Source organism: Aplidium turbinatum, chromosome 17 (assembly GCF_918807975.1).
Source record: "Aplidium turbinatum chromosome 17, kaAplTurb1.1, whole genome shotgun sequence".
In the NCBI taxonomy this organism is placed as follows: Eukaryota; Metazoa; Chordata; class Ascidiacea; order Aplousobranchia; family Polyclinidae; genus Aplidium; species Aplidium turbinatum.
Genome location: NC_137488.1, coordinates 4,235,496 through 4,259,105, shown reverse-complemented (window position 1 = coordinate 4,259,105; position 23,610 = coordinate 4,235,496). Strand labels below are relative to the sequence as shown.

The 23,610-nt window shown below is 36.7% G+C and overlaps 1 protein-coding gene across 1 annotated transcript; it reads left to right on the top strand.

Annotated features, from left to right (window-relative positions):
- Nucleotides 1-3,447: 3,447 nt before the first annotated feature.
- On the top strand, nucleotides 3,448-22,027 carry LOC145786586 (protein VAC14 homolog). Its single transcript, XM_082598269.1, has 17 exons — nucleotides 3,448-3,539; nucleotides 4,480-4,633; nucleotides 7,466-7,633; nucleotides 8,014-8,076; nucleotides 8,757-8,974; nucleotides 11,452-11,558; nucleotides 11,972-12,109; nucleotides 12,992-13,079; nucleotides 14,372-14,495; nucleotides 14,994-15,059; nucleotides 15,558-15,651; nucleotides 16,434-16,569; nucleotides 17,483-17,669; nucleotides 18,011-18,129; nucleotides 18,531-18,610; nucleotides 19,234-19,387; nucleotides 19,616-22,027. The coding sequence occupies exons 1-17, from the start codon at nucleotides 3,448-3,450 to the stop codon at nucleotides 19,746-19,748; spliced, it is 2,121 nt and encodes a 706-aa protein (XP_082454395.1). The 3' UTR covers nucleotides 19,749-22,027.
- Nucleotides 22,028-23,610: the final 1,583 nt, after the last annotated feature.

Genomic DNA, 23,610 nt, shown 5'->3' with positions numbered 1-23,610 from the left:
CGAAGCAATTCAAACAATCTCAGAAGAAATTGCTGACAATTGGACACCCCCTGCAATATCAAATATACATTGGGATGGTAAGCTGATGGATGCATCAGATGGAGTAACAAAAGTTGAAAGATTACCTATTCTTTTATCTGGTGTTGGAGGTACAAAACTGTTGGGTGTACCAGCTATTCCTCATAAGTCTTCCGATTCTGCAGGTACCCTCATTGCCAACGCATCTCTAAATCTGGTCAAAATATGGGACTGTCACAACAGTTTGTCTGGAATGGTATTTGATACCACTAGTTCCAATACCGGAGCTCAAACGGCGGCATGCGTGGCCTTGCAAAATGTCATTTCAAAGCCTTTACTTTGGTTCGCATGTCGTCATCATGTAGGTGAAATAATTTTGAGCCATGTTTGGGATATTCTACAAATTGAAGTATCGAAGAGCCCTGAAATATCCCTCTTCAATAGATTCAAGCAATTCTTTCCTGCTATTCCTTCTTCAACCAAAGACCTCGAGTATATTAATATTCCGAAAAATTTAGCTCCAAGACGAGAAGAAATTATCAACCTCTGTTACAATTATCTGCAACAGCCATGCAGTAGGGGGGACTACAAAGAGTTGGTCATGTTAACCTTGCTCTATCTTGGAGATACCTCAACAATAGCAAAATTTAAATCTTTCAATAGACCTGGTGCCTTACACAAGGCACGCTGGATGTCAAAACTGTTATATTCAGTCAAAATGGACTTGCTAGGATCCAGTAATAGCAACAACTTAAAAGGTATGTTTGTGAGAGGAAAACATAATGTATTTCAAATGGTTAATTACGAACTGGTGTGTTAAGAAAGGTTCCATCCTAAAGGTATGAAAACTAGTCTATTATGCTGCAACAAATTTTAAGTCCTAGTTTTGCTTATACAACTGCTATGCATAGTCGACAATTTTACATAATCAAAATTTGTTTTAAGGAAAAATTTTTGGCAAAGATCAATTGGAGAAGCTTCAAGGTTTTGTGAAATTTGTTGTGTTTTGCTACATTCCATGGTGGCTTACTGCTCCTATACCATCCAGCGCTCCTAAAAACGATCTACTTCTCCTTCATTCATTCCTAGAATACAAAAGCATGGATAAAGTAATCGCAAATGAAGCTCTTCGACGATTTGGGAAGCACATATTGTGGTATCTGACCGAAGAACTTGTCCCATTGACCTTCTTCAGCAACAATATAAAAGATTCTACCAAGCAAACAATGGCCAATAAATTGCTTTCTAAAGAAAATGATGGTGTGTGTAAGAACAGATTTGGTTCTGGATTTGGAAAACCGAAGTTTCCAAATTTACCGAAGGATACTTTTTCAGATTTAGAAATATACATTGGCGTTGATTCTTGGGTATTTTTCAATGTTTTAAGAATTAACACATCGTTTTTAAAGCAACCTGTTAAGACATGGAACAGCAACCAAGCCTACACAAATGCAAAACATGTGGTGGACAACATCAGAGTAGTCAATGATGCAGCAGAGCGAGGTGTTAAACTGGCACAAGACTTCCATGGAGCTGCACAAAAAGAAGATCGCTACCAAAAGATACTACAAGTCGTGGATAATTCCAGAAAACTTCTACTTAATCAAAGAAATAAGAACACTAAATCTTCATCGTGGTTTCTGTCCCTATAAATTGTTCAACCAGAATTGTTTTTTCAGCTTGCATACTAATTTGTGTTTTATTGTTTGACTGTACTTTAACCGTACTTAAAACTTATTAACTTTCAAAAAAGTGTCTTGTATTATATTAAAGACTTCTGTAGCGTCATCTAGTGTCCTAAATGTGCAAAACAAACAGCAAAAATGGACTCTCCACCCTCGAAAATGGGGGTCTAGATACTAATTTTATCTTTTTTGGATAAGAACTTCAGCAGATATGCTGAATTTAATTTTCGCCACTAGATGTCATACTACAGTGTTCTGACTGAAATAAAACATCAATTTACCCATTTTTCGACGACTCCTTGACTGATTTAAAAAATTTTTTTTAATATGATGCGGAAATTGAAGGGCCATCTTTTAAAAGTAACCCCATCTGTGTAGCATAAACATAGCACCGCCTAGTGGCAAAAACGTTGAAAAAACGACATCGGAGTCCAAAATTAAGGGCCGGGTGGGGGGTCTAACCTTTGTTCAATCGGGGTGAAATTTTGTACAAGTCATTTTTTTAGCTAACCTCACATATAAAAAAAAGTTAGGCTCATTTATCAAAAATTTTCGGCAAATGGTGCACCCTAGTATCCACTATCCATGCTGTATTTTTTTCAAATAAGCGCTTCAAAACTGTCCCCTTGACAGCCAGCAAACTTCTGTATGATAGAGGAGAACTTCATGTTCCGTTCCCATTTCTTGACATAACCTCTTGAATATTCGATCGTTCAAAGCACAAGCTCTAATGAAATTAACGATTTTCACACTACCAGACAAAATTTCTTTCAAATTTGTTGAGAGAGTTTTCGATGCTAATGCATGGTGATGTACAGTAAAAAGCAATGAGTAACGATGACCTGAGGAAAATCATCAGCGTTGTTTGAACTTAATCTCTTTAATCTCTCTAATCTTCTCTAATCTCTTAAACTTAATATTTAAATTTAAAAGCATTATAAGACTTTTCTTGTATTTCTTTTGGTATTTGATTCCATAGTTTCACTCCATTAAAACGTAGCATCTTCTTACCAGAGTTTGACGTTGCAGAAGGCAAATATAAATCATTCTTTTGGTTCTGACAGGTTTTATGATGGTGAATTTCGTTTACAAAAATAAAGCAGCCAGCAAAGGCCTGGGGCAGCATTTTGTGCACATATTTGTACATAAATTTTGCAGTCTCTAATTTAATAATATCGTCAATTCTGAGCACATTAAATTGGTGATAAAGAACAGTTGTATTAGTAACAGTTGTACCTCGGCAAAAATAAGCAGGATCTGATGAACTTGTTTTGTAACACTTGAAGTGGAGTAAGCAATGTAGAGTTTGCTCTTCCCCAATTTATAATCGACTACTGGATCTTGGATTGAAACAAAGCATAATATAAAGTTTGTAATATTGTTAATGGGGCAATGTATCTCAGCATACTCTGTATCTCAGTATACTGCTTAGCCTTGTGCTCATAGCTGGGAGTAATGCTCCTTTCTTCACAAATCAGTTCATTGTTTGGCTTACAATTATGAGTGTTTACAGAAATGTACAGTACTTTCATATTTTAAGCTGGGGTGTCGGTAGTTCATAAACTTCAGCTATTTTTTTTATGCAGGAAGCACTAGGATATGATCTGAGTTAATCTACTTGTTGAAGTTTTATTCCTATGATGCACAATACATTAGCCTCATGTAACATAATCAAGCAACTGTTTCTTTGACTACTTGCATATTATATACTATTTAATTTGGAGAAACAAAGTTATTAAACAATATGTCAACACAAGGATTAAGCCCAGCAATAATACGAATGCTTCATGATAAAATTTATGAAAAGAGGAAAGTTGCAGCTCTGGAAATAGAAAAGTAAGTTAGTTTTATGTCTTACATGAGACCAGAAATGTGAAGTATAATTGGTTACAGAGGCTAGCAATAATGAAAAGCTAAAGCTAGAATACAATAACCACTTCTTGGACTTGTGGCATGACTGATTGATAGCAATGATATATTGGGGAAACAGAAAACTACATATATTTGTATGCTTGTTATGCTTAATGTTCTTATGTATTTTGATAATGTTGTTATATCTCATAATGCATACGGTATGTGTACAAATAGATTTACGAGTGCATGTGCACTTTTTTGTAAATAATGAACGCTACCGGTACATTTGCATTTTGCAGTGATATATATAGGCTACATAATATTGCGTAGGTACTTCTTATGTATGATTTCATTTAATTTTAGAGGATATGAATAGTTTCATGATGAAAAAGAAGTGACTAGCATGTATTTTGCTTTAATAACTTGAAGTTTATAAAGCAAAATATGGTACCGTACAAGGCGTACATGTCACATGTGATGGTTGTGATTTGTTTGTATTGCTGGTATAATGTATTTTAGTCTTCTTTAGTATATTTAATATATATTATATCAAATATAGTTATTACTATCTGAAGCCTTTACAAATTGTTTCACCTAACGGATCATCAGAAGGTCTTATTCAAATATTTTTTTTATATTATATATAAATATTTTTTTTATATTATATTTTTTTATTATATTATATATTTTTTATATTATAACTATATTTGATTTAACTTGCTCTGCTTTGCTTTTTTGCTTAGCATTGAGCACTTTTTTGTAGTATTGATAGTTTTCATTGTTTTAATATATATTATAAATATTACAGCAATTATCCTTGCCTTAATTTTGATTGCATGCATGAGTAGACCTACTAATTTTCTCTTTAAGCTGCCAGACCCATTCAAATTCTTTGAAACTCCTCAGTCCTCAATATTTTCAGGTTAGTCCGAGGCTTCTCAAATGATGGTTGCCAAGAAGAGATAGAACAAACGATAGCCATATTGGCTTCAGAATTTACTATGTCTCAAAATTCACACAGCAGAAAAGGTGGTCTGATTGGTCTAGCTGCTTGTGCTATTGCTCTTGGTAACCAGGTACTCAATATGCATTGTGATATAATTGAATGAAGTAGTGGCATACAATATTTTTGCTTCAAAAATGTAATATATATATGATATGATACAGTGTTTGATGTTAAAGACTAATTTGATAGTTTATGGTCATTCTGATTTATCAGTACACACAAAGTACTGACGGTAGTCTTTGTAGCACTGAGACTGCAACTCAGTGCTACAAAGACTACCATCAGTACTTTTCATCTCAATAATCACCAAGTCGACAGGAAATTGAAGGTCGAAGTCAATGGTTGTCAGTTACCGTTCAAGAGTCAACCAACTTATCTCGAGGTGAAACTGGATAGGCAACTGACTTACAAGCAGCACATCCAAGGCCTGCGTGCAAAAGTAACTGCACGCAATGGACTTTTGAGGTGCTTGGCCGGCACAACATGGGGGGCAAAACCATCTACCCTCCGCATAGGTGGCCTGGCGCTTGCCTACAGTGCCGCGGAATACGCAGCTCCGGCATGGTGTCGCAGCAAGCACACCAAAAAATTAGACGCCTGCCTGAACGAGACAATGCGCATTATTACTGGATGCTTAAAACCAACACCACAGCAATACCTTCCAGTGCTGTCAGGTATCCTACCCGCTAATGTACGCAGAGAAGCGATGGTGTCTTCGTTGGTAAATAAAGCCTGTGCTGATCCGAACCACATACTACACGATTGCGTATCCACTCTCAATGTCCCAATCATACAACGCCTACCATCAAGGCGTCCTTTTGTAAGGCATGCTGCAAAACTCCATCTCGCTGATTTCAGCACATCAGATGCCTGGTCCGAGGAATTGAGCACTGTGCCAAAAATAAAGTCTCGCCTCGTTCTATTCGATGTCTCTCCTGCCTCTTCACTCCCACTTGGTTCTGAGCTTCAGAGAAGGGTGTGGGTGACACTGAACCGAATCAGAACGGGAGTTGGCCGCTTCAATGCTTGCTTGACACGCTGGGGCATAAGGGACTCTGCTGCTTGTCAGTGCGGTGCGGCGGAGCAAACAGCTAACCACATCATCTTTGGGTGTCCCGTCTATTCCCCTCCCAATGGAATAACAGGCCTCCGTACACTAGATGACCTGACGAAAAGTTGGCTCCAAATCCTTCCATTCGGCTGATCACAAACTTTCTGCTTCATACGAACGACGACGACGAGTACACACAGATAATCAGATATAGTGCACAAAGCTACCACCGGACTCTGCTATTCAGTTTAGAACAAGAAATTCTTAACTTTTTTACATTTGCTTACACTTTACTGACTTTTACCAGATAAATTTATTTTCACCAGCCTTTTTAGATCAATATTTGTCATTAAATCTTATGTGTAAAATAAAGGATATATATATATTGACCGATATCATTAAAATTGATTCCAAAAGCCTCAAACTGTCTTCAAACTGCTTCTATGAGTTAGTGAGTTTCTGATTTGACTTTAGTATATACCATCAGAAGCACTTGACAAACTTTTGTTCTTATTACGCTTTTCTGTGGCCTTGTTTGAGCTTGCGAAAACAACCATAAGTCATATCATGTTAGATCTAAAAAATACTTAAGGTGGTCATGGGCTGTGATTTCTTTTATGGCTAAAAACTGCATTATGCTGTAGTAATGAACTCTTGGGCACCTACAATATCATGTTAGGTTAGCACGCTCATTCTGCATGTCCTTTCTTCGTATTGTTTTGCAATATGTTTTTTTTCTAATTTATGCTACCTCCCACAGTCCCACATTGTCACTCTGCAATCATTTTCCACCATTGTTTCAGTCTGAAAGGTTGCCCTTCATCATCATCATCATAATCCATCGTCGGTTTGTTCCCCACTAGTGGGGGTGGCCGATTGTTTCCGCGCAGCAATTGTTTTAATCCCTTTTCTCCATTTCACCCTGTCCCTTGCATCTTCCTCCTTCAGTCCGACTTTTTTAATGACCACAAAGAATAAGAAATTACACCTTACCTGGTGTAATTTCTTATTCTTTGTGGTCATTCCTGAAATGCTTGCTCCATTCGAGGATTGTTGTTTGTGTCATCACACTCTCACCGCCAGTCTAAGCTTGAAACCCTCAATTCAACTGTCTTTCAATTTTGCTAAACATTTCTTGATGACTTGGCCTCATTTTTCAACAACACTGGGTGATAAAATACATTAAAATATAAAAATTAAATTTAGTTTTTACAAAGTTTCTGAACATTATATTGCTACACTAAACAGGAAGCAAAAGGTAAGGATAAAGCTAGAAAAATTGTGCAGGGCAGTGCAACGTTGCTCCATTCAAAAAAGCAAGCAGCTTAGTAACCTTACTGCATGGCATTAAGTCAAGAAGAAGATACAACTATTTTTTTGTTTTGTCGTATTTGGCATATTTTGTCATTGTTGTTTTAGTAAATTTATCGCCTGTATAGCCCACTGTATTTATATCATATTTGTTTCTAGCCCCAAGGCAACTTGATTGATTGATTGAATCTTTATCCTCGGACTGGGAAAGCTTCTTGCAGAGCTTAATCCTGGCAGTTTCGCATACTTTTAGAGGCTTTGAATCACTGACACAGGCCCGGTCACCGAGATTGGCAGAGTGAAGTTTTTGATTGTTGAAGTCTTGTTGCTGGGGAATTATTCCATTCATTAGATGCCGCTGAATGGAGTAGAGAGCAGTCCTTAACGTGCGTTGCTCAAGCTCACACCCTGATAGTCGAACCAGCACCGCTTGATCTTGGAGCTTCTTCGTTCCAGAAGCGACGCGCTAATCAATTGAGCTATCGGGACGGACTGGTTCAGATGCCGCGTAATGAAACATGCTGTGCCACTTTGTTTTAGAATATTCAACCTTATTTGGAGAAGCTGATGAAGCCGGTGCTGATATGTTCATCAGATCCAGACAACAGGATGCGTTACTTTGCTTGTGAGGCTTTGTACAACATTGTCAAAGTATCTCGAGCAGACACCCTTCCGTACTTCAATCAACTTTTTGACATATTGAGCAAAGTAAATCATCACAATGAGTTCTTTTCTATGTTTGTTGGTAAAAGATTCCAATCGTTTGCTTATTAATATTAAAGCGGTGAAATGCTTTTCAATACCAAGCTATAAATGATATAGGTACAAACAACAGTGCATAACACAATAGGGTGGAGTGAAATGTGTTATTAACACATTCTATGACAGAAGGGATTATTTTCCTGGGTATTGGATATCAGCACAAAGGCTGAGCACATGTTCTGTTGCTTTTTTTTATCATATTGCAGTCCATGATAATTTGTTGAACATTTAAGAAACTATAGTGCCTTTTATTTGCCACCACGTTATTTGGAATTGCACATCACAAGGCTCGTGCTCACCTTAATTTTTGAATCACACTATTTCAGCTAGCTGCGGATCCTGATCCTAATGTGCGAAATGGCTCAGAACTTCTAGACCGTTTAGTAAAGGTAGGCTATCTTTATAAACTCAGCTTGATGGCAAATTTTTGATTGTAACTGATTTTCATGAGGTATTAAAGCATTATTAGTAAAAAGAACACGGTCTTCTAAAAACTAATAATCAAGTTACATATGAAAATAAGATAAGATTGAGTTGCTGCTCTTCTAAAACAGTCTCTTCATTCTTGGTGGGATTAAGAGTGAAAGAGACCGTCCAAGTTTTTATAAGAGCTGCCATATTTGTTTGTTTTAATTCACTCCCACTTAACTTTTTGCCAGGCGTTATTCACTCTTTTTGTAGTGTTGATATTAGCGGTTTATGCATTAATGGTGCGATATATGACTTCTTTTAGGATTACCTTACCATAAATATACAGTGTATTTTAACACTTTAGGTTACCTTACTGCTTTTGTGAAATTGAATTTCATTATTATGTCTAATCCATTCGTGAAATGCGCACGGTGGTTTCAATTGTAGTAATTGTAAAAACGTATTTGTATAAAAATTTGAAACAGCTGCTTTCGAGACATATATATAGTCGCATTTTTTTTTATTGCGCAGTTATGATTTTAATAAACGTCAGAAGCCTCTTTCAAAACTAAACTTGCAGCCTGCTGGTGAGTGGTGATTGTCAGCAAGTTCAGTTTTGTATTGTATATAATATAACTTTATTTCCGGCATTTTTCAGGATATTGTGACTGAGACCCCAGTATTTGATATCTCCGCCTTTGTCAGCCTGCTGCGTGAACGTTTGTACACGAAGAAGCAATTCACCAGAAGGTTTCTTGTACAGTGGTTGACCTGTGTCATGTCGATACCGGAGATTGACATCGTTGCTTTTCTTCCAGAGTTTCTCGAAGCTTTATTTCCTATTCTTGGCGACACAAGCAAAGAAATCAGCAATATGTATGTGTGCTCACTGGTCACAAATATTTTCTTGTTTCCAATTAAATAATTGAATTGTTTTGACACCGAAAGTTACTTTGTAACTTTAATAATAACTTCAAGCATTAACGTCACTTTGTGCCCGAAGTAACTGCTCATCTTTTGTATTCTTCTGCGGTGAAAAAAGTTAAATTTCTACCAAAAAGTTTAAGTTGTAAATGTTTTGTCACGGCAGTTTACCAACAAAGTTTACCAATCTGTAAAGTTTCTTACTTGGTACAAAACCACGATCCAAACTAATCTGCTCACACTGTCGCACTTAAGGATGGTTAAAAACGTTTTTTTTACGTTTTTTATTTTTTTATACTATCTTCAATCGTTTCATACATTTTTTAAATAATAACTGTTTTAGTTTATCATAACAAAGAACTGCAAAAAAGTGTTGAATGACAGCTGCCGAATAACTTATTATATACAAGTAAGTTTGCTGCAGTTTTGACTTAGTTCTGTCAGTCAGAAGTATGGCCGCATGCTCAGCAAGTGGTACCAATGAACCACCCAATTTCAAGTGCTACCAATGATGAGGCCTCGAACATGTTAACTGTCAACCTACTTTGTTGCTTGTCTTAATTTCTTTTATTAGTTTGTTTATTTCTTTCATTCCTGCCATTTCTTTCATTGCATCGTTCACATAGCCTGTTTCATAGTTTATTATAATGAGTATTATCAGGGTTGAGAAAAACCCGGGTTTTTTTAAAAAAGCCCAACCCGCCCGGGTTTTTTTAAAAAAACCCGGGTTTTTTTGGGTTTTATTGGGTTTTTTTAAAAAAGATGCAAAAAAAGGTAGATTCATGCTTATTTCACCTCAAAACTACTTTTTACGAATGAAGTGCCTTTTACTCACAGTACATGCTTGCATAACTCAATAAAATAATGCACTAAGGCTGTTGTTGCTTGAATGTTGCATCATCCATTAATTTCAAGATTAAGTTGGATGTTGCATATCCACTGATTTCTATACCAAGTTGATGCTACCGTGGTAGAAATCACATTATTGCATCATTTGCTTTAGATTTGAAGGCAAGGAGCATTTATGCCATCATGTTTAAATATTTTTTATCATTTATATATACATACTATATATAGTAATGGATGAGCAATTGAGCGATTGCGTGGCCAATGGCCATTTAGGCAAATGCTCTGAAACAGCCAAGCGTTAGAATCCAGAATCTGCGGTCCACGACATTAAGGCGCGAACAAAACGGCGCAGACAAAACGGCGCCAAAGTCAACGTAACCAGCTCAGAACCTTTTCCTCATTTTGTTAACATTTTTTGGTCAATTCCTCTTTGTCATGAGTTGCCAAGGGTGGTGGGGGGGGGGGGGACTTGTATACCAGCTCCAAAAATCCTTATTCACACATAAACTTTCGTTATGGTTGCAGAGTATTATCGTTTTATAAATTGAACTTGTTGCGTTGACTTTGGCGCCGTTATGTCTGCGCCGTTTTGTTCGCGCCTTAATGCCCTGCTTTGCAGAATCTGTAATTGGTAAATAGCCTCCTAAATTGCATTTCACATCATATATACAGACTACAGTAGAGTAGTACTTTCAGCAGTTTAACTATAAGGTCTTCTTGCATAAATGAGTTTTAGTGTAGTATACACAAAGGGGCATTACTTGATTTCTGTGTACTGTACAATATCCACTGCGTTTTCAGTTTATTCTTGGAAATTTACTTCACAATCACATCCTTAAGTCCTAATTTAAAGTTTGTTTTAAGTGCCTTGTAGTGTTTTTGTTCATTTTTTCAATTTTCTAATAAAAACTGGACAAATATGATGCTCTGGGTTTTTTTATGGGTTTTTTAAGTGGGTTTTTTTGAAAAAACCCACCCGGGTTTTTTTGGGTCGGGTAAAATACCGACAACCCTGAGTATTATGGAGTGTTATGATGTTCTTTAAAGTCTAATCCGTGAATCTACATTCTACAGTTTAGTCGACGGATATGTGTAGGTTAACTTATCGATAAAAAAGGTGAACAGTACCACACTAAATTTACAAATTCAAGTTCTTTAATTTAAACGTAAAAAATTGCATTTGCAAATTTTAGTGTGATCCGCTCTATACTTTTTTTCCTTATTTTATCACACTACACATTCTTCTGGATCATTCGTGAAAAAAAGGAAGATTTTAATGAAAAGTTTAGTGACAAAGTTGTATTTTGGTAACTTATTGATGTCTTGATTATTTCAGAACAAATATTTCAGAGAAGCAAAACTATAAATTTTGTTCTAAGATTTAAAATTCAGACAGTGTTGTTGATGCAAAAAAAATATCGATTTTTTTTCTTTTTTTTTTAAACTAACACAAAAAAAGACTTGCATTTCTAGACTCACCCTGAAGTGTAAGTACAAGTTTTTGTTTCACTTAATTTTACAACCTGCCTTTTCGAATATGTAACAGTCGATGAGATTTTTTATATTCAACCTTTTCACAGGTGCCAGTCTACATTAGGTGAGATACTATCTCGAATGGGCAGCAGTCCGGACAAGGTGGATTTTGCCAACATGACAAATATTGTCATTGTCCATTGCCAGTCAGAAGGTGAGAATTTGTATGAAGTATTTGTCTGTTTTGAATGAAGTACACCAGGAACATAATAGTGCGGTATTTTTTATATTGGTTGCGATGAACGTTTCGGAAATTCATGTTATAAAACAAATACGTTCGAGAAATTCAACAACAGCAAATAAAACGTTTTTTCATGTTTAAGATACTGAAAGTTTGAGAAATAAACTATTTACTACTGCCGTGGATGATGTAGTTTATGCATGAACATCATCATCGCTCATCGTGTTGTTTGGCAACTGTGAGTGTCTCGTGGTGCATGGAACCAATCAGTTTATGTGAAACTAAAGAAATTGCAACTATGCAATTGCTTAACAACTCCATACAAGAAAAAAGTTCCTATATTTTATTTCAGTAGTAACCTTAAAGTTTTCAAATATGTGCGGCAGATCCTCTCATAAAGGAGACAGCCCTGGTATGGATGCACGGATTGATTGTTCTTGGTGGACCCATCATCCTTCCTTTGTCCTCCGGGATCATATCCTCCGTTTTACCTACTCTTGCTTTTGAGGCTCCCAATCATAAAAATATCCTTTTGATCTATTATTTCCATAATATATATTTGCTTTATTTATGAGATTTCATTTACTTCCAATGTAAATGATTGCTGATTTTTACTTTGGGGTAGAACTAAGATCGATTTAGCTAATTTTTGCGTTGTCATCCGTCATTTAATAAACGACAAAATTAATTCACCAAAATTCATTATTATATTTCAATACCAACTTACTAGTACTGTACGGCAGCAATATTTTAGTTTTATTTTAATTAAAGTTTGAAAGCTCATAAATGCTTTCCTATCATGCCTCATTCTACTTTGTACGATGTATGCAATGAACCACTCACCCTTGAAGGATTGGTTGTTCCAATGTTCCACACACCATTGAAGGCTGATCCTAAAATCACCAAGCATTGAAACGTTCGAAAAAAAGCTTAATTTTTTGCATGTTACATCGTTTTAGTAAATGAATCAGATATAGTTATTACTATCTGAAGCCTTTACAAATTGTTTCACCTAACGGATCATCAGAAGGTCTTATTCAAATAGAATCTGAAAAGTAAATGAAAAGTTTTAGTAAATGATGTATCATGTTCGTATATTCGCAGAAAACCTATTTTTGAAACCGCAACAACTTTTTCATGCATTTCAACGTGAAAAGAAAGTTACAAAATACAAGGTTTTCATGCTGTTGGTTACTCGTAATATATATAAAACTATAGTAATAACTATATTTGATTTAAAACTAACTACCGTATGTTATTTTGTCACTGCAATAGTACCTCTACAATAGTCTAACATTCGCCTATTTTACTACTCAACGACTTTTCGTCAATGCAGTGCCCAACTAAATATAGGTCTACCGTACTTGTATATGAATTTCTTTAACAAGCCAACTAAATAATTTCACATGTTCGTGAAAAGGCTGAGAAGGCCAACAAGAGTCTCATGCAATTGATAACAAGCGATTATGACAAGAAAGGAGAGAACAATGACAAGTATGATGCTTGAATTGTTGCGTTAGCTACATGTATGACTGGCATATAAAACTCACTAAAGCGAATGGGTTTAACATTTTTTTGTGTGAAGCAACAAGGCGAACTCTCTACGAAAGCTACTTACTGTTGATATGGTTTTGAAAACCTCGAAGCTTTTCTTGTTTAACCGTTTTGATGTGAATGAAGACTTCGTAGTCCGTTGCTATATTATCTCATACAGCCGTGTGAAAGCGTGGGTTAGTTTTCTTTCAGCTGGAGAACTTTAATTGCAACTACAGTATTTCGTGTATCCAACCTTGTCTTACATTGAATAAACTTCTGACAATGTACCAATCTACTGTGCATCTTCATCATTTAAATTCGGTTTTTGTCCCCACTGGTGGGGATGGCCGATGCTTTATTTGCAGCCTCCTATTGTCCATCTCGTTCTGTCCATCGCATCTTCTTTTATCAATCCGACTTTGTCTTATTCTTTACCTGTTTTTCCATGTTTGTTTTGGTCATCCTCATTTCCTTTTCTTATCTACGTTCTAAGTCAATGCTTGCGGTAAAACTGTCTGCCTTCTAAAGCACTAAAAGCAATGTGTATATATTTGTTGCGTTAACTACATGTTGGACTGGCATACAAAACTTAGTAACTCGAATGGGTTTAACAGTTTTTTGTGTGAAACAACAAGGCCAACTCTCTACGCAAGCTATTTCTGTTGATATGAATGATTTTGAAAACCTTCAAACTTTTCTTGTTTTCTCGTTTTGAGAAAACAAGTTGTCCGTTGTTGATTCCGTATTCCGTTGTTACATTGTCTCATACTGCCGTTTGAAAGCACGGGGTAGTTTTCTTTCAGCTGGAAAACTTTAATTGCAACTACAGTATTTCGTGTGTATCCAACCTTGTTTTACATTGAATGAAGTTTTGACAGTATGCTAATTTACTGTGCCTTATCATCATTAAATTCGGTTTGTCCCCACTAGTAGGAATGGCCGATTCTTTATTTGCAGCGACTGCCTTCACTCCTATTCTCCATCTCGTTCTGTCCGTTGTATCTTCTTCCTTCAATCCGACTTTGTCTTATTCTTCCCCTGCTTTCCATGTTTGTTTTGGACGTCCTCATTTCCTTTTCCTATCTACGTTCTAAGTCAATGCTTGTGCTAAAACTGTCTGCCTTTTAAAGCACTGAAAGCAATGTGTATATATTTGCATAACAGCATATGTGTATTCGTTATTCACCGAAACCGACGATTGTCGTCACGAGGAATTTGCGATTGAAATACATTTATATTGTTGTTTACAGAATATCGCTTCCTTTGTTGGAGATGGTGGAAGTGTTTTCTTATTTCCTCACTTCCAAGTCGGCGTTGACAAAATGTGCCGTCCTTAGGTGGATCATTCATCTTCTTGTACAAATCCCATACAGAGTGGGTGCACGTTTTGGATGCATTCAGATTGTTAGCAATTTGTTTATCAGAGAAGGTCACTTTTGCTTGTTAAGACTACATATTGATGTGCATACATTCTGTAAGCTTGTCCTTGAGATTTTGACCAGTCCAGTATTTGCCCCTGACTTTTCCAGCACTTTCCCATCTTATATCTGATCTGTTCTACTTTTAGTTGGTTTCTTGCCGTAGTGTCACGATATTCCTGTTTCTTGCCATTCTAGGATTTTCAGATTTAACTTTGCATGGAACCAGTGCTTGTCAATGTTTACGTGATCACACAAATTTTCGTATCGGGTTAATAACCCTTAAATTACAAATCAAATCTTTTAGTATTAATTGAGTATGCCGGTGGTGTTAGTGAATTGATAAAATCAATAGACTTTGAGCTGAAAATCACAAAATTGTGAATTTTTCCAAAGACGTAACTCGACGTCTAGTTTTTATACAAAGCTTTTCTAACTTCAACCCATTCTACAGATATTTGACCACATGGAAAAGGTTTTCACTTCAGTAGTGGTCGTGCTTTGCGATACAGCAGATGTGGTAAGCGTCAATGTGTGATTGCGGTGTAGTAACTCAGTTGTGATATACTACAATGTTAATCTAATGTTTTTGCCGTCACTGCCTGGAAAATAACTCAAATGACCCAGTTGAGGTCTTAAAACAATCAGCTAAGCATACTGAATAACTTGAAGGTGTCACCAATTGACTTTGAGATACCCCATATCTGTAGCCTACCCCTAATGTTATTTCTAATTACAGTGCGGATTGCTACATCTTGTAAAACGTAAATTTTTAAAGGTTACATTCAAACTGATTGCGTTCAAGGTTGTTTAAATGTAGATTATTAGAAAAGTTGGTGATTAACGAGTGAAATGCAAATCAAATTTTTGTGTATTATTTCAGTCGTTTTGAAAAGTAAAGATTCTGGAAACCTCTAAAACAATTACCTTTTTTTAAAACTAATTTCACCTAGTTATTACTAAAACAATTCTAGAATCAGAAAATAAAACCACCCACATTAACATCCCTCACGCGTAGGTTGTTATGCTGACATTGGAATGCCTAGCGGAGATAGCCTCATCCCCTGCAGGTCTCCCCTATGACCAGAAGGTTGTCGGAACTCGGCAAAGTTGTGAGTAGTTCTATTGTCGCGAAATCTCTGACTTGCTTTCTTTTTTTTGTTTAATCGTCCTTTGCCATCACTATGCCATTTCAAGAGACCGATATAATTTTACTTGACACGGTTTGTAGTTACATTTGCAAATGCGTAATCTTATGAATAGACGTCTGTTCATGCTGATGCTATATTTCATAATTAAAATAGGATTTGGTTGCTTATGCTTATGATACTCATGAGTTCATTACATGTTTCTTTTGTGTCCCGTATTCTGTTTCTAGCCAAGATGTTCCATATCATATTCATATTAGGAAACATAATGTTTCTAACCCTCCAAGCACAGCTTTCGATGTTTAACTTTTGTGTCGCTTCTTATGTTTGGATCATAGTCTTCAACATGTTTTGTAACAACACGAACTTTACGAATCCGCATTTTATTGTGGACTGAAAATGTCGATGTTTCATCACCGATTCAATGCACATACGTCATAACGGCAAAATAACCTTGTTGCATTGCAATGCACTGAAATTACAACTTTCATTGAAATACTGTTGTGAGTGTTTGCCTAGCCAAATGATTGGAACGTTTAAACTGTAGGAAAAAACTATTGATTTGTTTTCCCAGTGCACTGAAGGTAGTGTCTACAAACTTTGCGCTGGAACTTGAGTCAGCTAGCAAATGTTGCCATTTTCTCATCACTGTAACTTTGGTAAATGCAAAGTGAGCAACGTTTTGTAGGCTGCGGGAAATGCCTGAGTGTTGAAGATTGACAAACTTTCTATTGTTATTCTTCCAGTGCGCAATGTCCCTCCTCTTACTCCAGAGTCTCCTCTTGTTCTCAATGAATACTTCAACAAGTTTATCAAGCACCTCCTGCTTCTATTTAAATCTCATAAAGATCTTTTGGACACCCGGAGTTCGTTTATAATCCGGTAAGAACACTTTTATAAAATGTTACCTCAGAATGCTCATCGTCCCACAGTACAGTTTGCGGTGTACGGGTGGTCTCTGGTTGTAACTAACCGAACTTTATCTTGTCTATCAATGTTGAGTTTTAAACATACAAACACTGTAAACTGATGGATCTGACTTGTTGTTCATATCACTCCACCTTTCGTTTTGCTCTAGTGAAGTACGTTAAACCTTTGTTGTGCTTCAATTATGCCGAACAGTAGCTCGTCTAGGCACAGCATGTTTTAAACATGTCTTTTTAATGTTGTAGTGTAAAAATTCCACGCAATCGGCTTCGCACTTTAAGCGAACACTGTGTCTAAAGAGGGAAAGTGAATAATTCTGTGTTGATCTTCAATTCACAAATAACCATCTTACGACGTTGGTATAGCATTGCAAAAGCAGTGGCTTGTATCGCAATATTGCTGTTCACGATGTCCTTTTCTCACGCTGTCTTGCCATGTTCATACTTTAGGATAGGAGTTTTATGTTTACTGTCTGACAGCCATCAGCAACATTCTCACACATAGTTCCTTGTGATGGTTCTGAAACAAAACAGTTCTGTGCATTTGCATTTGTGCATTTACAGAATTTAATTTTCTTGCTATTGGACATAGTCACATTTCAGTCCATCGTTATATTACAGCACCTGCTACTGCATTTGTTTAAGTCATGAAGTCGACTTTTTCAAGTATATTTTCCTGATGAAGCAGCCTACACCTCGCAACCACCAGGCTGCTTTTGATCTTAGATGTTCAATTACTTTTAAATCAGCTTAAAATTTAAAAAATAAAATAAACAAGCTTAAATTAATTTTCGTTATTAGTTTGAAAGACTGTTTTTTGGGTAGCCTACAAGTAAAGAAGAAAAATTGAACTTCCACCTTTGTTTCAGGCAACTGTGCGCTCTTCTTCACCCTAAAAACGTCTTTTGTGCTCTTGGTAAAGCTATCACCGAGGAAAGCGTTTGCAACGAAGACCCGCAGTTCTCTGCCCACGTCATCAAGAAGCTGAACGGCATTCTGATGACGTCCACCGAAATGTGTGAGCTCCGAGAGAAGCTGAAGACTGGCTCCTCGCAGGTGGGAGGGTGCGGGGTAGCGACTTGTGCCGCAATTTTAATGCTGTGTTGGAGAAATATGATGTAGCTTAACGTTGCTTTTAAGATAATTTTCGGTTTATTTCCTCTGCCTCAAAAGGTCTCAGTTATGAAGATAAACTGCTTACAAACGTAATTAGCCTACTAAAGCCGATTTAGATGAATTTCATCTTTTACAAGTAAATGCAATGTTCCATAAGGTCACGCCGTTGATCTATCACTTTGGCTTTAGGGATGGTCTGCTTTGGCATCCAGAGAATTCTCGGATGCGGTATTGTGTTGATGTGTGATGGCACCATTCGTTCACCACGCGTTGCTTTGCAGGAAGATAGTGAGTTATTTTGCGGTTTGTACAAGAGCTGGTGCCACAGTCCAATCGCCGCAGTCACTCTATGTCTGCTCACACAAAACTACAAACACTGTTGCCGGCTGCTTCAAAAACTGTATCCTTGCTAAGTTTTATAGTTAGTGCAAGCTCTGGTTGTGCAATGTGCATAAACTGTGGAACAGAGCTGGTGTCATTTTGCTGTTTGCACATTTTAGGTATTTTCCGCAACTCTTAAGTTGTGTGTCTACAGTTGTCAGTGTTTTAGGCTAATTTTCTTGAATGTAAAGCATATAAACAAAATACACGTGAAGGCGTGTGTAGCTTTGTGCCACAACAATTATGTAACGCATCCTCTTTTTCAGTTGCTAAACGTGTTTCTATACTCGTTTAATTATAGCTTTAATATTTGGGGTTATTGTATAGCATTGACCAATATACAAATCTACATTCTCTCAAGCGTTGTTCAAGTTTTACAAAACGATCTTCCACTTTATTCCTTCACTTCAGCGCTTCTAGATCGGATTTTGACTTGACCGTGGAATTTCTCGTGGAGCTGGATAAGTTGGTTAATTTATTGGAGTCCCCTATATTTTCATGTGAGCTTGTACCTAGTTCTTACAATTGCAAATTCCATATCTAGATCATGATAACATAAATTTCTACTCATTCACCTTTACAAACTACAAAGCAACATGGTAGCTCTCAAGCTAGTCATCACATTTCATTGTACCACGCTGAGTTACTTGGAAATCACAGTTAACCTTCTGCTTTGAACAGCTTTGGAGTAAAAGCTGGTGCGCCGAGTCAAGGCCACAATAATGTACAGTCGTGCTATCTTGCCAATCATTTGTGCGAAATCGTTAACAGATCTTCTGCATCAGAATTGCCAGTTCCGCGGCTTTCCCGCGTAATTTGGCTAGTTTTGTTTCGTAGTTGCGGGTAGGCTATTGCTCTGGTTGGTTCCGTTTTATTTCAAGCCGAATTCCACAAGATGCTATATTATTTCTAACTAAAAATTTCGTTTTTGACTTGAATTTGTGCACTTGGTCAAGTTTTAGTTAGACTACTTTTTGACTTGTTTCAATCTGTGCATAATCGGGTTACTTTTTAGTGGCAATTGGATTGAAAATATAAAAAATATTTGGCAGCCTTGTCCTACATAGGTGTTACATCACGACGAAGTGGAATAGTATTCTTCATAACCCGAATTTTTGTTTAGATCTTCGCCTCCAGTTGTTGGAGAGCCCTCACAGGCAATATCTAACAAAGACAATGTATTCCATCCTCATGCTGCTACCTCAGAGCAAGTCGTTCAAAACTCTACATCAAAGATTGCACAGCGTTCCTAATGTCAATCTTCCCAACACAGCTAAGTAAGGGAAATAGATCACCGTAAAAAAACTCAGCCTGTTTATTAAATTTGTTTTAGAAAAATTGTATAACACGCCTCTGACATTTTGGAGCAATAAAACTTAGTGAAATCCTTTGTGTTACGACGTCATATTTTGACAGATGCTTTGTATGGCGCCATACAAGTGTTGCTATTCTGTATTAACTCATATTAGTTTGGTAAACTCAATCGTCCTTTATGATATTTACAGCAAGGCAGTCGTCATAACCGACGGAGACCACCTGAAGGACGTGGACTTCGATGACTTGTTTCAACACTTTGTCGCTGTACAAGAGAGACATGTTGAGTTTCGCAAACTAAAAAGATTACAAGTTTCTTCTTAGATGTGGCTATTCAAACTGAAATATTTTTATTTCCCTATCTGGGAGTTTTTGTTAGGAAATGGCATTTCTTCAGCTCTCTTCGATGTTTTCAGCACTGAGCAATTCTAATTGCGTTGCTGAAAATATTTAGCGATCAATGGAAGAAAGATGTGATTACAAGATCAGTTCCTACAAAGAATATTTTTGTTTCAAGGCAACAATACAACTCGAGTCTGACTAAAAGTGATTTTTTTGTGATGCAAAAAGCTAGAGAATTATCGACCAAACTTATATCATGACTTTGAATATCATCGGTACTTACTAAAGCTATGTTTTGTGCCTTATACTAATTTTGTTGAAAGTTCTATTTGAATCAAAACATTATGCTGTGTAGTCCGCAACGTGAGTGGGCCCTGACGCATCACAGAGATTAGGGAATTGTGTTGCGGCGCATCTGAGCTCACTTGCTACTTACTGTTATAACGCTGCATGGTTTGCTTCAAGAAAAATGAATGTTTCAAGTTAGAATGGTCTCTCTTTCACAACGATGGAGTCATCAGAAAGAATCTCTTCTTCAAAGCTTACTTGCCACTGTTGCAAGATGTGTTTGGCTAAGGAGCGAAGTATTTCTATCGCATATTACCTACCATAAACAAATAAACGTCAACAAAGTAGGCTTATCCCAGTTACATTGTTCTCCAACACTTGTTTAATGCGAGATTTATTCTTGAATTATTATCGCCATGGAAACGAAACTCCGGAAGATTCTAGATATCTGCGTCATCGCTTACGTCACCTAATAAAAGTCGTTACCTAGTGATAGCTAAATATGAAGGGTGCCATTTATTAAACTTTTATATAGGCAGAATACATTTGGTTCTAACTTAATGTTTATATTATATTAACACGTTTGTTTTACTAATTAGCTATGCCCAGTGTTGAGACAAAGAATGACTCCCCATTTCCACCTAGTTTCCGATGCACCAAGTGGTACTTTGTCCAATATTTTTTCGTAAATTAATTTCACTGTAGTTAAGAAATTGAATGCTAAAAAAATTGTTTGATACGAGACACCGTAAAAACATTTGTGCGCACCTTCGGCCTAAAATTTTAAAAAATATTACTAAAATGAGACATAATATCAGCAAATAATTACAAAACTATTATAACACTTTGTCTCGTTGATGCTCTACTCTTGTTTAGGCCAACACATGGTGAACTACATTTCTTGTCTTTTACATTTCCAAATATTTATGAGACCAAGACTATTGTAGTTACGTTTAGTTGGTTATTTTGTGCAGTAACTCGGGCTTGTTTCAAGAATATCGCGAATGGCTGTAAAAGCTGCGATTGCAGTGCTGTGAACTACAACCGCTGTATTGTCATTGAGTACTTGCCTGATACATTTGACGCAATGAAAGCCAATAAAAGGCTTGTCCGTTTTAGTTCAATTTTTCAAAGTGCAATCTTGTTTTTTTTTCAGGTGTGAACTTGTGCTATTGTAACGTTTTTCAAACATAAGCTAACGTTTATTTATTATGACTTTTGAACGTACCCAACTCAGCGAAAAGTCTTCAAATGTAGTAAATTTATCCTGTCGTGATAAGTTGAGTCTTAAATCATAAACTTCAGAAAGCTTTAAAGAACTGGGGTATTCAGCAAATGCTCATGTTCTGACTAAATACTAGCTGCTGTGTGTGATTTGTCGTTATAGGAAATTGGTACTGCGAAGGAAAGTTCTTCTGGTAGGGCAGGTAGGCTATCTCACATTCGCGTAGAATTATTGAGTTATTAATGCAGTGCTGGTTATTACATTTTGCAGTTAATCTAAAAGTGAACTGGACAAAACGAAATTTTTTTGTTTATATTTGTATCAGAAATGTGTTCAGTGGGCCTTTTAAGTTTTCAGGGTTGCCAGCTTTAAATTTCTGCTTAACCTTGCTACTTATCGAGCAGTATAATATGTCTTATTCAGGAAGCCTGTATTTTTCCGAATAAGCTTACCTTACTCTGTCATGATTATGATGAAAAACATGCAGTCTTACTTGTGCTCAAACAACCACCATTTTGTTTTGTGTATTTATCTCGTAACAATGTTGTATCGCTGCAGCCACGTTATTTTGAATCTCATTATCGCGACGTAAACGTTGTTTATGATGATCGGCTTCATTCTTGCATAGAGCCATCACTAAGGTGCATCGCAAGACTAGCTTCATTCCTTCACTTTTGATTTGTGTAGGAAAGGTATGATCTTGACCATAAACTATTCCCTATCAAATGCGAATAAAATATTATCTTGGATGTTTGATCGATTGAATTTGTTGCAGTTTATTCAATTTTAGTTTTGAGAAAATTGTGGGTTGAGTTTCGAATAATATTGCAAATTAGTGCCAGGTGAAATGTTAAAACACGCCTACGGCACTGGTTTCTGAAATTGTGGAATCGCGTGCGGCCCCTGAAATTTTGTATGCCAAATTTTCCATGGCAGAATCGGTAAGCATTCAAAGTTATAAACCCACCTAGGTTTTGCATAGATACATAGCATTAATCATGCCGTTGGTTAATATGTTGTAAGCCTACAAAGTCGAAAATGAATTTAAACAATATAGAATAACGAAAAAATATAAGGTTACGAATTAGCGTAGGGAAAGACGGGGCAAAGCGGGACACTTTTCGTAAAAACGTAATTTCAGTAACAGTGATGGTTGGATTTCGTTAATTTCTTTTTTAACTGAAAGCCTTAGTTGGTCAGCATGTTTGGTTCGAAGATCAAGCGGAATCTTTCTGCTGTTATAATACAAAAAAAAAAAAATTTTAAATGTCCCGCTTTGCCCCAGCCGTCAGGTATGATTGGCCTATTGGATTGCTCCAACTTGATTTATTATTTCAAGCATCACACAAACAAAGTTGTTAACGTTCGCAGACCTTGATTCAATGTAAAACAATTTCTGCTGCCGGGGTAAATCTTTTGATTAGATTCATTTGAACCACAACTGTAGCCTATCGGGAAGATCAAAAGAGACATTGAGAAGGAAAGACTTTTGAAAGGAAACGCTTCACAAAAAAAATAATTCAAATGAAAGAAAGGTAATGAATTTTGTGGTAAAACGAAATAAAATGTATTCACGCTGAACACTCGTAGTCTAAGTTATGATTGCAATTCAAATAGGCTACATCTCATTCAGCATGTTGTCAGACCAGTTACAGTGGCCTACATTGCTTGCAAGTTTTTCAGAAAGTTAGAGCAGAAAATTTTCGTGAAATTCAGATTATCTATACAGTCAGTGGCGTACGCAGAATTTTCTCAAGGGGGGGGGGGGGGCATTGAGAGTAGCGTAGCCACGAATTTTGAAAGGGGGGGGGTTGACAACCGGCGGGCGAAGCCCGACGGCGTTTTCGCTTAACCGTACCTGTTACTGCTTCCTTTTGGCGGCAAGAGTTACTGGCCGAGACCACCAGGTCTACGTCTCTCTTATTGCTAATTACTCCGTCGGCTTATATCAAATAACAACGGTAAAAAGTATGCCGTTGGTCAAAAGCCTTATCTATCACTTCAATCAATTTATTTGCAAAATATATTCGTGATTGTGTATTTTAGGTAAAAAAGGTGATAAAGACTCGGTTTTTGACCTATTTTCGCCATTTCTTGGTCAAATTTTTCAGTTCACATTTTATTTTGAAAGTCTTTTTGCCTTGAACACAGAATTTCATCAATTTAATTTTTACGTTTCTGTGCAAACATTATTCCATGCACTTTTTGCACTACAAAGCAATTTGCACAAATAACAAATTACATTCCTAATCATTGTCTGCCAGCAAAGAATGACTCATCCAAGCGCGGTCTCTCTTCATGCAGCTTGAACGTCTGAACTGTCATAAAATG